The following is an 11,751-nucleotide window of genomic DNA, read 5'->3' on the forward strand; positions in this document are numbered from 1 at the left end:
GAGAGAGAGAGAGAGGAATGAAGGAGTTTCCGAAAGAGATGTCTTCTATTGACGGTCGTTTTTACTTGCTTGTCTGCGTATGCATGTGTTATTATTATTTTTGTGAGTGGTCGTCTTTTTTTTTTGTTGCTGTTGTTGTTTCTTTCTTGCTCATTGTCTTGATTTTTATTTTTGTTTTTCGTCTTTGCGCCCATCATGCTCTCTACGAAAAAAAAAAAAACGACAGCAACAACAACAAAGACAATTTCGTTTCCTGCTTTGTATTTGTATACGTGGTTTTGGATCTCTATGGAGGAGGAGGTTAAGGGGGAGATGTGAGGAGGATTTTGTCCCCGTAAAGAGGTAAGAGAAGAGGGAGCCGTGCGCAAAGCTCCTCTCGATCCAGCTGTGCACTCCAAATGCCGATAAATAACCTCTTTGCCACGCGTTTACTCCCGTTTCTACTTTTTTCCCTTCTCTCATTTTTTCCCGTTGATCGTGGCGGCGGCAGCGGTAGTTGTAGTGAAGGCTCTCACACACTGAGCAGGGAAGCTATGCGTGTGAAGAGCATCGTCATTGACGGATTCAAGTCATATGCCCATCGCAAGGCCCTTGAGGACTTGAGTCCACACTTCAACGCTATTACCGGTCTCAATGGTAGTGGAAAATCAAATATATTTGATGCAGTGTGTTTTGTTATGGGTATCACCAACTTGAAACGTGTTCGTGCAGAGGATCCGCGGGAACTTATATTTCGGGCAGGTACAACAGGTGTTCATGCGGCGCGCGTCACGATTGAATTTATTAACGATGACCCTCGTACCGCGCCGCCTGGATACAGCTGTGAAGAGTATCCCATCATCACAGTTGGGCGGCAGATTAAGCTGGGTGGGAAGCAGCAGTTTTTCTTGAATAACACCGTCTCCATGCAGAGCAAGGTAAAGCGTTTTTTTGAGAGCATCAGCCTTAACGTTGACAATCCCCACTTTATGGTATTGCAGGGGACGGTACACAAACTCATTGGCATGCGGTCCCAGGATATTCTCTCTCTCATAGAAGAAGCGGTCGGAACGAAGGCGTTTGACCACCGTCGACGCACTGCTGAGAATTTGATTCGCAGCAAGGAAAAAAAAATGGAGGAGATTGACAATAACATTGAGACACAGATAGGCCCAATGCTGCTTGCCATGAAGGCAGATCAGGATGAGTATGAACGTTTTGTGCAGATGAGCGAGGGCATCGAGGAGAAGCGTCGATTTCGTGTCGCCTTTGAGTATGACGAGCAGCTAAAGCAGTTGGAGCAGCGGAGGGAGAGGCGCGCCGCACTGGAGAGGGATATCGCCTCGTCAAAGGAACAATTGCAATTCCTGCCCGCATCAGAGGATACCGCTACGCGGAGACTGATGGAATTGCAGCAAGCCCTTGCTGCTCCTGCGGAGGCGTTTATTTCCCTTCACGAAGAGGAGGCTTCACTTAAAAAGCAGCTAGCGCGAGATGAGGCACAAGTGGAGGGGGCCGAAAAGGCCTTGCACCTTCTCAAGGACAATTTCCGCAAACTGGAAAAGGAAAAGGAGAAACAACAAGGTAGAATGGAGAAGTTTGCGTCTAAAAAGCAGCAGCGAGACGTACTTGTGGAGCGTCTCTGTATAGAGAAGGAAAATGTTGCAAAGCTAAAGCGCTCCTTACAGCTGCAAATCTCCGGGGTGCGAGCCGGTATGTCCGGCATGTCGTTAGAAGAAGAACGTGCCGACATTGAACGCCAGATGATCCACTACGGTGCTGCAGCAAGACGGTGTGACGAGCGTGTCAAGGAGCTGGAACGGCAGTTGCAACATTTTGTGCAGAAGACGGCTGCGCGGAGTGAGACGATTGCGAAGCTTGAAACAGAACTGGCGAGGGCACATGTGCGCCTTGATGCGGAGGCAGGTTCGTATGCAGCGGTGGCTCCTCTTGAGTCGCGGAGACGTGCACTGCAGGAGGAACTTGTGCAGCTAAAGGCAGAGCACTGGAAAGCGAACGATGCACTGCAGCGTGAGATGGGCAATGGGGGTCGTGGCTTTGACGTGGATTACGACCGTCGCGCGTGCCCAGATCTTGACCAACATATTTATGGCCGGGTTGCAGAGCTCATTGGACCAAGGGAAGAAAAGTATGCAATGGCTTTGATGGTGGGGGCGCAAACACAACTACTGCGTGTTGTTGTAACAAATGATCTTGTTGCAGAAAAGATTATTCGTCATGGGCTGCGGCAACGCACGGCATTCCTTCCGTTGAACACGTTACAGCGTTCAAAGGGTGTTGACGGTTCACGTATGGAGGAGGCGAAGCGGATTGCTGCACGAATGGGGGGCTTTCTTGCCATTGCAAAAGACCTGATAGAAGTTAAAGATGAATCTTATCGCATCGTAGTGGAGCATGTGTACGGGCAATTCTTTGTCTGTTCCTCACTGGCCCTGGCTCAGGAGCTTGCCTACAATCCAGCCGTACGATGCAAGGCTGTCACGCTTAACGGGGATTTGGTGGAGCCGAATGGGCTCATGACGGGTGGATCGACGCAGCACCTTCGTGATATTTTTGCAGAGGTTCGTGTGTACCATCAGCGCAAAGCCCCTGTAAAGGAGTTACAGATGAAGATTGCGCGGGTGGAGGCGGAGCTGGAGGATGTTCAGGAGCAGCTGCGGCAACAGGCGCCCCTTATACGGCGGTACAAGGAGGCGGAGGAGGCGGTAGGATTGGCAGAGCACAAACTGCAGCTTGAACGTGGCGATAACAATGGTCCAGTGGAGGAGTTGGGTGCCGCGCTTGATGAGGAACGACGCAAACATGAGGTGGAGGTCGCGGCACTGCGGGAGCTGAAGGAGCGTAAAGCGGCGCTCGAACAACACACCCGTGAAGACCCTGACAAGGCGCGCAAAGAACTCCACGAACAACTCACTGCAGCACAGGAACGATGTAGTGCACTCGCCCGTGAGGAGGAGGCGGGGTCAGCGGAGTTTGACCGCATGGAAGCGGACATCACACAGCTGGCGGCAGATCTGGAGCGCAAGATGGCAGACGTGCAAGAAGAGATGTCACACCGTACTGCCGCCCGTGACGAAGCCAAGGTGCAACTATGTGAAACAGGCGGAAAGTTGCAGAATGTGGTAGAACACCTACGACAATTGGAGGAGCAACGGACACGTCTTGAGAAGGAGGTAGAAGAGGTACAAGAGGAACTACAACAGCTCATGGTAAAAAAGTCCTCCCTTGAGGCAGTTATAAAAAATGCAGAGGTGGATCTCCGCGACGCGGCTAAGGCAACAGAGGAACTGCAGAAATCTGTACATGAGGCAGAACGGCGCCATGCCTGGTTGGTGGAGGAACGACACACATTCGGACGAAGTGAAGGTCCGTATTACTTTGACGACAAGGCAAGAACGACTGCCACCTTGCAGGAATTGCGCGAGGCGGAGTCTCAGGCCGCCGTCATGTCCAAGCGTTTAAATCGAAAAGCCACCATTCTCTACGAGGAACGTAAAAGGGAATACAATGAGTTAGTGCTGCAGCGCTCCGCGTTGGGTGAGGACAGAGATGCCATTCAGCAATGTATCCTAGGTATTGAAGGAAAGAAATGGCATGCACTGGATCGCATGGTAAAAGTTGTAAGCAGTGTCTTTTCCAAACTTTTTTCAAATTGCTTACCCGGTGCCGCGGCCGTTTTGCGGGAGGAGCGGGATGATCGGCAACATCTCTGCGGTCTTCAGGTGAAGGTCATGTTTAATGGCAAGGAAAAAGAGTCTCTGTCGGAGCTGAGCGGTGGGCAGCGCTCGTTGCTTGCGTTATGCCTCATTTTAGCAATTCTCCGTGTACGTCAGGCGCCTGTATACATCCTTGATGAAGTGGATGCTGCGCTTGACCCAAGTCACACGCAAAATATTGGGTGTATGCTGCAGACACATTTCCCATCCTCCCAATTTCTTCTTGTCTCGCTGAAAGACGGGATGTTTAACAATGCGGATGTGCTTTACCAGGTGAGTAACACGCAGGGCTATTCAGAAATTACCCGCCTTGAGTCAGGGGCAGGTCACGCGTGAAGAAGTACAAGAGTGGGGGTGGCTCACACGATGGCGTGAACGGGTGCTCCATTAGATAGAATCACTCGAGAGGATGGGTGTTTTTTTTTTAAAGGAGTTTTTCTCGTAGTCCTTGGAGAACTCCTCTTCACTCCAAAGATACATGCGATGGATGAAAAGAAATATAATAGATTGAACAACAGGGAATACCCACGGAATTCATTAAAGTTTAGTTGGAAACTACAGAACGAGGGGGCAAAAAAAAGGACGGGAGATGATAAAGTTGTTTCTGGGACTACCTTTTGTTGTTGTTTTTCTCCTTGTTAGGGGGGTTGTGCTCTGCGCAGGGTGAAGAAGGTATGCTGCTTGGGCTGGGCGGGAGGCTCTTGGAAAATGAGGTTGCTGGAGCGGCGCATTCAACTTGAAGTATAAACTGCACATGCTTCTGAGCTTTCTTTCACTATGTACGCTCATCCATGTATAACTGTTAGTTGAGTAAAGAAGGAAAAAAAAAAACATGGTTTTTTATAGAGAGCGGCAGGAAGCCCTCGCTGTGCAAGGCTTAAAGGAAGCTGTGCAGGATAGTCTTGCGAAGTATTTGTACTCCAATGCTATTTTTTGTGCGGAGAGACTTTATGCATTGGCACCGACACATGAATCATTACACACTCTGGCGCATTGCTATGTTACAAGTGGGGACGCTGGAACAGCCTACCGGCTTCTGCGGATGCATTACCCCTTTTTGATGTCAACTACTGCTGCTTCAAACACCACAAATAGCAATAACAGTGGCCACAGCACTGGTGGTGGAAGCGGCACCACTGCCGATGCTGCGGCGCGATGGGACTGTCAATATCTTTTGGGGGTGACATGTGGTATGACGCAACGGTACATGGAGGGAGAGGGCTTTCTTGAGGAGCTTGAGCGGCATCGATCAAGTTCGGAGGTACTATATTGGTTGGGTGTGTGTCGTCAGCATCTTCGTCGTAGTTACGCCGAAGAGACGTTCGCAAAAAGTGCCCTGTTAGATCCACTTAATTTTATGGCGTTTGAGAACCATATTAAGATGACACTAACCCCACGCAAAGAAGTGTGCTCTATATATGCCGATGCGACAATGCCTGTAGCATTGACGGAAGATGTCATGCGTCGTTCTTCAATGAGTGAGGGGGGCGGCACTCAAAGGCATAGGAAGCGGGAGGCAGTGCGACTCCACTTGTCCCGCTTTGCTTCTGTGACTTTTATGCAGTGGACCTATAGATGCAAAGAGGCACAGGAATTGCTTAAACATGAAACTTTTCCCGAGCGAGACTCAGGATGGGCACTGGGCGCACTCGCCATGGCGTACTTTCACGACGGCGATGTGGAGAACGCAACCAAGGTGTTTGCTCATATGAGGCGTGTGGAGCCGTGGCGACTGGCGGACCCGGCGCTGGTGTACTATAGCACTGCCCTGTGGCAACGCAAGGAGATGGGAACATTAGGCTCTCTTTCGCAAACACTTATTAACGAAATGCCTACCTCGCCCATCACGTTGTGTGTTGTGGCTAACGCGCACAGTCTTGTAAAGGAGTCAAAGGAGGCTCTCTGTATGCTTAACCGCGCCATTCAAGTGGATCATGACTTTGCCTCCGCCCACGCTCTGCGTGGATACGAGCTATTGTACTTGGATTTAAAGTCTGAGGCAGCGGATGCATTTCACGAGGCCATTCTGATCGATGTTGGTCACTACAACGCCTACGCCGGCCTCGGCGAGTTATACTTTAGAAACGAAGATTTGCAAAAGGCACGCCATTACTTTCGACAAGCCTTCAGTATTAATCCTCTGCCGGCCATCGTGAACCGATATGCCGCCACATATCACCGACGTGGTGCCTCACGGGAGAGTTTGAATGAGGCGCTTCGCATCTACGAAAACGCTATCCGGCGACACCCAAGCAATCTTGGTGCTCGGCATCAACGTGCGGAGGTGTTGATTCATCTTGGTCGCCTCGACGAGGCCCGCAGGGAATTGTTGGGGATGACGAAAGAGTGCCCGGATGAGGCAATGCTGTACGTGACGCTTGCAAAGTGTGTGCATCTAATGGGCCTGCCCGATCAGGCGCTACAGTACTACTACACCGCGATGGATTTGGACCCACGACGAGCCGGGTATATTAAGAGCTGTCTAGAGAAATTGGGGATGGGGGACTCTGAAGTTGTGGAGCCAAATGTCTAAAAAAAAGTTTTTAGTTTTTTTTTTCTGCTTTTGCCGCGTTTCTCGGGCGTGGAGCGAAGAGTTGTGGAGGATGTGGTGCCGCCAAAGGACTGCGGTATATGTGTTTTGCACCTTGAAGGTCCTGACATGCATTCCTGTTTTTTTTTTTTTTTTGCACCATTGATGCTTGTTTTGGCGCTAGCGTTTTTTCCTTTGCACGGGGACGAGTGAGGGGAAACTATAGGGCGAAGGGAAGGTGAAGCAAAAGGAAAACAAAAAGGACGGCGCGGGATTCGCGGTTGCTGTGTATATCCCCGGATATTTAACGATAGCTTAGAATAAACGGGGAAAAAAGGTTTTGCTTGGTTAAACGAACTAGATTATTCAAATGGCGGAGAAGCTCACACTTGCCGATGACGCAAAGGACATATGTGAGGAGGTGGTAGCGCGGCACTTCATGCCGGTGATGAGTTACCAACATGAAAATGTCCCCGCCATCGTGACTGCCATCACGGAGAACGTTGTGCAGCGTCTAACACAGGAGGCGGCGCTCCCTAGAAAGTACATAGCGCACTGTGTCGTCTTTCAGAATAATGGTGCTGGTTTTAACGCCATTTCGGCGTGTTCTTGGAACCCTGCAAGTGATGCCTGTTATGTGCATCACGCAGAAACTAAGGCAATGCACTGTGTATTAACCGTGTATGGTGTTGTGGCGTAAAGATGAGATGGGAAGGAGGGAAAGTAGTGCCTAAAAAGAAATTAAAACGAGCATGCCCCTGCTATCTGTGACAGGGTGTGGCCTTCTTCCAATTCTTTTTTCTTTTTTCTTTATTATTTTCCCTTTTTTTTGCTGTGTTTGTGTGTGATTGCCATCTTGTCGCTGAGCTTCACCATACACACATGCAGACCTCTCTTCATTCCTTGCACCGCCCTCCAAATATGTATGGCTCAAGTAAAGCACACCTCTTGCACTTGTTTTACTATTACTGTTATTAATTGCAGTGATTCCCCTGTGCATTTTAACATATCTTCCGATCATTGTTGTTGTTGTTGCTTGCTTTTTTTTGTCTACTTTGTACGTATGTATGCCGCTGCGCCCCTTCTTAACACGCCGGTCTTGAAATGCGAGGACGAGGGAAGCCTACAGAGGCGGAGTATATGCTGCGTCGCTGTGGCATGCACCGCCGCACCGCTTTTGTGACGGACGTGGAAGGCAACCTTTCATACTTTATTCGCTACACCGATCAAAGCAAAGTTGTTTCTTGGACCAATGGGCATCTCACTTTCCGTGACAGCACTTCTCATTTTGTGTACGGTGGTGACGTTTTTGACCACGGTGACGACATTACCTTTGCCAAGGCGCTCTTGGACTTTCGTGACGCCTACCCAACACGTGTGCATCTCATCCTGGGGAATCGTGACCTCAACAAGATGGTGTTTGGCGCCCCTATTAGACAGGTACTTGTGGACGCAGCACAATTATCGCCGGAGGCGGCCCAAATGTTGGTTTTTCCAGTGGCCTTGTCAAAGTTTTCTGATTGCACTAAATGTCTGTCGTATGCGAAGTATTTGGAGGAAAATGGCCTACCACCAGTAGTGACTAAAACCACGTTTATTCAGTGGCTTTTGACGTACAAAATGGGGGCCCCTACAGCTTTTGAGCGCAGAAGGAAGGAGCTGCAACAGATGCGGAGCAGTGGGGAGCCCGTGGCTGATGCCGAGGTGGCGCAAAGTTTTATGGATGCCGCATACCCTGGAGGTGTATATTATGAGTATTTGAAACATGGGAAGATAGCTGAAGTGCTGGATGGTATTCTTTTCGTTCACGGAAGTGTGGTGGATCAGAATGCTGGGATACTCCCGCAGAGGCATGCCTCCGTGGGCGGGGCAACCTTGCCACAATGTAACGTGATGATGAAACATGCCACGGCTGATGAGTGGCTTGACGCTTTAAATGATTTTAAAGAGGTGGAATTTAGGCAATGGGCGTCAGGTGGTGATGGAGCCTTGTTGCGAGAATACGCTTTTCCAGTCTCTCTCGTTCCACATTCTGTGGTGGTTCACGCCCTTGTTGAGCCAGATGGCCCTCACTACTTGGGACTTGGCGTGGTGGAGTTTCTGAATAGAAGCGGGATAGCGATTGTTTGCGGCGGTCACCTGCCTGCAGGTGACACCCCAAGTATTGTGCAGCAGCCTGGTCTCTTGCGCATAGCCGCAGATAATTCGTATTGTGCGGGTGATGGCTCTCGCGGTGAAAGCATTGTGGAAGTACTGTTTGAGGAGGACGGTGGCGTATGTATCCATGGGCGGCGTGCGGATGGTATGCCGTTTAAGTTTCTTGCCACAGAACCGCTGTTAGGGCGCCATCTGGGCGATGCATGGTGGGTCAAGGCAAAGGTGGGGGTGGATCGTTTTGAGGTGCAGCGCACCCATGACGCCTATCGAACGAAGGAAACGCAAATCATCTTGGCTGACGAGGTAGAGGCTCGTCTTCGCCAGTGGCGTGAACCACCTGTAGGGGGAAGCGCTCCTGAGCGATGGAGCAAGCAGCAACTCGCGCCAACACCACGGCTGGTGAAGGTCAAACGAAATGGACTTCAGAAAGAAACAAATAAAACGGATTCAAGATAAAGAAGAAAACAAACTTTTGAGTACAGTTTTTTTCGGTCTGCCTTTTTTTTTGTGGGTGCGCGTGCGTGTACATGAGCGCTTCTGTGTGTATTGCTGTTTTTTTTTTTTTACTTATCCTTTCCCTACTTCATGATGCGTGACTTGACAAAGTATTTGTTTTCAAAGATCTTTTTCTCCTTTGCATGCCTTTTGGCGACATCGGTTGAGTGGAGGGAAACAAAACACGACAGCTGTTGTTACCATGTGTGGCGGCTCCCTTGCAACTCCCTTCTCGCCCTTGTTGTAGGCTTACTCTGCTCCTTCATGCTTGGCTACCGTGGCTTTATAAAATGAAAATGTGTCTTTTGTTTTTCTCTCTGTTTCTTCTCGGCGCTGAGTGGGTGGGTGGGGTGTGTGTGAGTGAATTTGGGGCGCCATGTCTTGGGCACAGGCGCTGCGGAGCTACCTGGCCTCACCGCCGTATCTTCGATGCCGCGATGGTGCGGGCGTCTTTGATTGCGTGTGCCGTGCGCACCTTCAAGGCTTCCCCGGACACACCGTCGACGCTTATGCTTTGTCGCTTCTGCGGCAGTTGCGTGGGGAGCTTCTCAAGAACGGCACGCCTGAGCGAAAGGCTAACACGTTGGAAACCATTTTAGCGTGTTACTCCACCGCGAATCGCTTATATACGTACGACGATGTGAGATCTGCGAGGGAAAATCACTTACTAACTCTAGAGCAATTGCAGTGCCTCGTGGAGGCGCGACTTGCTGGGGTGCCTGTGCGTGTCTCGCACTATCGGTTTCTTATGCGATCACCGCAATTGTCGCAGCTGAGCCCCAACCTCCCACTCTTACTGTTTAGAGAAATGACAAATGCCGAGGGTGGGTTAAGCGATGACGTTCGTGTGGATGTAGGTATGGGGCTCGCATTGGGAGGGCATTGGAAGAGCGCTCTAGAGGTGTGCCCGCGTTCTCGTTTTCTGGATGTGATTGAACGTGTGGCTTCGCTACAGCGCCACGGATGGCGCCATGCCTGTGCTTTAGTCTCTCACTTGAAGGATGAAGTGGTGACTCAAGATGAGGGTTATTTGGTTAGTGTTGTGGTGGCTCTTGCCCTTTGGTTTGCCGTCTCGCGCGACCTGGCGATAGGAAGTCGGATGGAAAAACTCATCCGGACCTACAGCTGCCAAAATGGGGGGAAACCACCACCCAAGCGCGCCATTGATTGTTTTCTCTCTTCCAGTTCCCCTGGGCAATGGCGTGTCGCCATGGAATTTTTGGTGCATTACAACAGCAAAGTCGAAGACACGGCGCGAATTCCTCTTGGGAAAGTTATGGCGCTAATGAACAACGCGATGCAGTGGGAAAGGGTGCTGCTTCTTTACCAGGTCACCCCGCCTTTATTTGCGGCGAATGAATGCCGGCATGCCGCGGTACACAATAATGCCCTCATGGCCTTGGCAAAGGGGAATTTATGGCAGCGGGCGATTCGATTTTATGCATCGCAGACGGTGAAGAACCTTCACACGTACAATGTTTGGTTGAGAATAGCAACGCTTGAGGGCAGGGTTCCCTTCGCTGCGGCCTGGGAAAGTTGCGTCAGGGCCTACCAGCGTCTCGAAAACCCTGGCCACCGCTACGCTGAGGGTTTGGCGCTCCGCCTGGGATCCATCGGGGCCTGGGTAGCGGCCTTGGGGGTTGCAAAGGCGGCGGCGGAAAGAATCCCCCGCGTTCTTCTCACCGGCGTCAGCGTGGCCGCCGCGGCTTGCAATGAGCGAGCGGCCTGGCAAGCGGCGAAGGAACTTGGTTCGTGTCGGCGCGAGCTTTCCGCAAAGCAGCTTTGCACGGCGGCGGCCATCGTCGGTTGCTGCACGAAGGGCGTCCCCCACGACGTCTCGGATGCCCTGGGGGAGGCCCTGCGAACCAGCACGCTGTCGCAGCAGCAGTTTGACGAGGCTGTCTGCCACCTGGGGCAATGCATGGCGCTGCTCCATGGCAAAATCCGCGACCAGAGGGGAGCCGGCACGCCCCCCGCCATCCGCCTCCTTTTGGAAGCGGGCAGGGGGGAGCGAACGGCCGCGAGCTGGGCATTCGCCCTTGAGCTGTTGCTAAAGGCGTCCGGTGGGACGTGGTCTCTGGGCGCCGCGGCGCCTGCAATGCTCTCCTCCGGCCTCGGCGCCTCGGTTGCCATTCGTTTTCTGCCCGTGTAGCTTCTGCGCGGCGTGCACCGCCCGGCCGGCAGGGGCCAGGCGGGGAAGGGCGCCGCCCAAAAGAACACCCCCCCCTTCGCGATTAGTGCGTGGTTATCGTTGCGCGCGCGCCGTTCTGCAACTGTTCTTCCCTCTTTGTTATTTTCGTTTTCTTTCTGTGGGCCCGGGGGCGGCGGGGTCCGCCGCGGCCGGCCGCCAACCCCGCCCCGCTCGCCGGCGCGCCCGCAAAGGATTAAGCTCCGGAGGGAAGGGCCGACGGAAAGGGAAAAATAATTTTTCCTCGTCGCGCGGGCGGCACCCCCGCCCTGGAAGAACAGTATATTAGCTCATTTTGGGCGGGGTGGCCGAGCGAGCTTGGCCAGGCCGCGGGGATGAGTGCTTTTCGTTTGCGGTGCCGTGCAACCGAGGGTGCCTCCGGGCCTTCGAAGTACTCGGGGCGGAACGGCACGCGAAGCGACCGGCACCACATTACCAAGATGTCTGTGTGCCATGGCCCAGTTTCACAGGAAGTCTACACGAGTGGCGTGCTGCCGGCAGGCGGTTTCAGGAACTCCAGGACTAGGCGTTTCGGATTTAGGAGGTTAGCAGCCAATGGGCAGCCGGAATCACGGAAACAGGGGCTCGGCTAAGTGAGAAGAGGGCGCGGATTCAAAGCCTGTTGAGGGAAGGGTTTCACCAAAACCTACGCCATCACGAGTTCC

General features: G+C 52.1%; 5 protein-coding genes across 5 annotated transcripts, besides 6 other annotated features; all 5 read left to right on the top strand.

The window, feature by feature from the left end:
- The first annotated feature begins 115 nt into the window (after positions 1-115).
- Positions 116-179: a microsatellite.
- Positions 180-209: 30 nt separating this feature from the next.
- Positions 210-244: a microsatellite.
- Positions 245-533: 289 nt separating this feature from the next.
- On the top strand, positions 534-4,052 carry TraAM80_08422 (putative structural maintenance of chromosome (SMC); the record flags this gene model as incomplete). The annotated part of the gene is made up of 1 exon (XM_029385174.1): positions 534-4,052. One exon carries the CDS (start codon positions 534-536, stop codon positions 4,050-4,052), a length of 3,519 nt encoding a protein of 1,172 aa, XP_029234975.1.
- Positions 4,053-4,548: 496 nt separating this feature from the next.
- TraAM80_08423 (anaphase-promoting complex subunit 3) lies at positions 4,549-6,249 on the top strand (the record flags this gene model as incomplete). The annotated part of the gene is made up of 1 exon (XM_029385175.1): positions 4,549-6,249. One exon carries the CDS (start codon positions 4,549-4,551, stop codon positions 6,247-6,249), a length of 1,701 nt encoding a protein of 566 aa, XP_029234976.1.
- Positions 6,250-6,616: 367 nt separating this feature from the next.
- Positions 6,617-6,946, top strand: TraAM80_08424 (dynein light chain; the record flags this gene model as incomplete). Its single annotated transcript, XM_029385176.1, has 1 exon — positions 6,617-6,946. One exon carries the CDS (start codon positions 6,617-6,619, stop codon positions 6,944-6,946), a length of 330 nt encoding a protein of 109 aa, XP_029234977.1.
- A 92-nt stretch (positions 6,947-7,038) lies between these two features.
- Positions 7,039-7,075: a microsatellite.
- Positions 7,076-7,266: 191 nt separating this feature from the next.
- Positions 7,267-7,296: a microsatellite.
- Positions 7,297-7,350: 54 nt separating this feature from the next.
- On the top strand, positions 7,351-8,859 carry TraAM80_08425 (uncharacterized protein; the record flags this gene model as incomplete). The annotated part of the gene is made up of 1 exon (XM_029385177.1): positions 7,351-8,859. One exon carries the CDS (start codon positions 7,351-7,353, stop codon positions 8,857-8,859), a length of 1,509 nt encoding a protein of 502 aa, XP_029234978.1.
- A 373-nt stretch (positions 8,860-9,232) lies between these two features.
- Positions 9,233-9,261: a sequence feature (G-rich).
- Positions 9,262-9,274: 13 nt separating this feature from the next.
- On the top strand, positions 9,275-11,050 carry TraAM80_08426 (uncharacterized protein; the record flags this gene model as incomplete). The annotated part of the gene is made up of 1 exon (XM_029385178.1): positions 9,275-11,050. The coding sequence occupies one exon, from the start codon at positions 9,275-9,277 to the stop codon at positions 11,048-11,050; it is 1,776 nt and encodes a 591-aa protein (XP_029234979.1).
- A 179-nt stretch (positions 11,051-11,229) lies between these two features.
- Positions 11,230-11,276: a microsatellite.
- The last annotated feature ends 475 nt before the right edge of the window (positions 11,277-11,751 follow it).

This window comes from Trypanosoma rangeli (assembly GCF_003719475.1).
Source record: "Trypanosoma rangeli strain AM80 chromosome Unknown Tra_15.4_contig_00413, whole genome shotgun sequence".
NCBI classification, from domain to species: Eukaryota; Euglenozoa; class Kinetoplastea; order Trypanosomatida; family Trypanosomatidae; genus Trypanosoma; species Trypanosoma rangeli.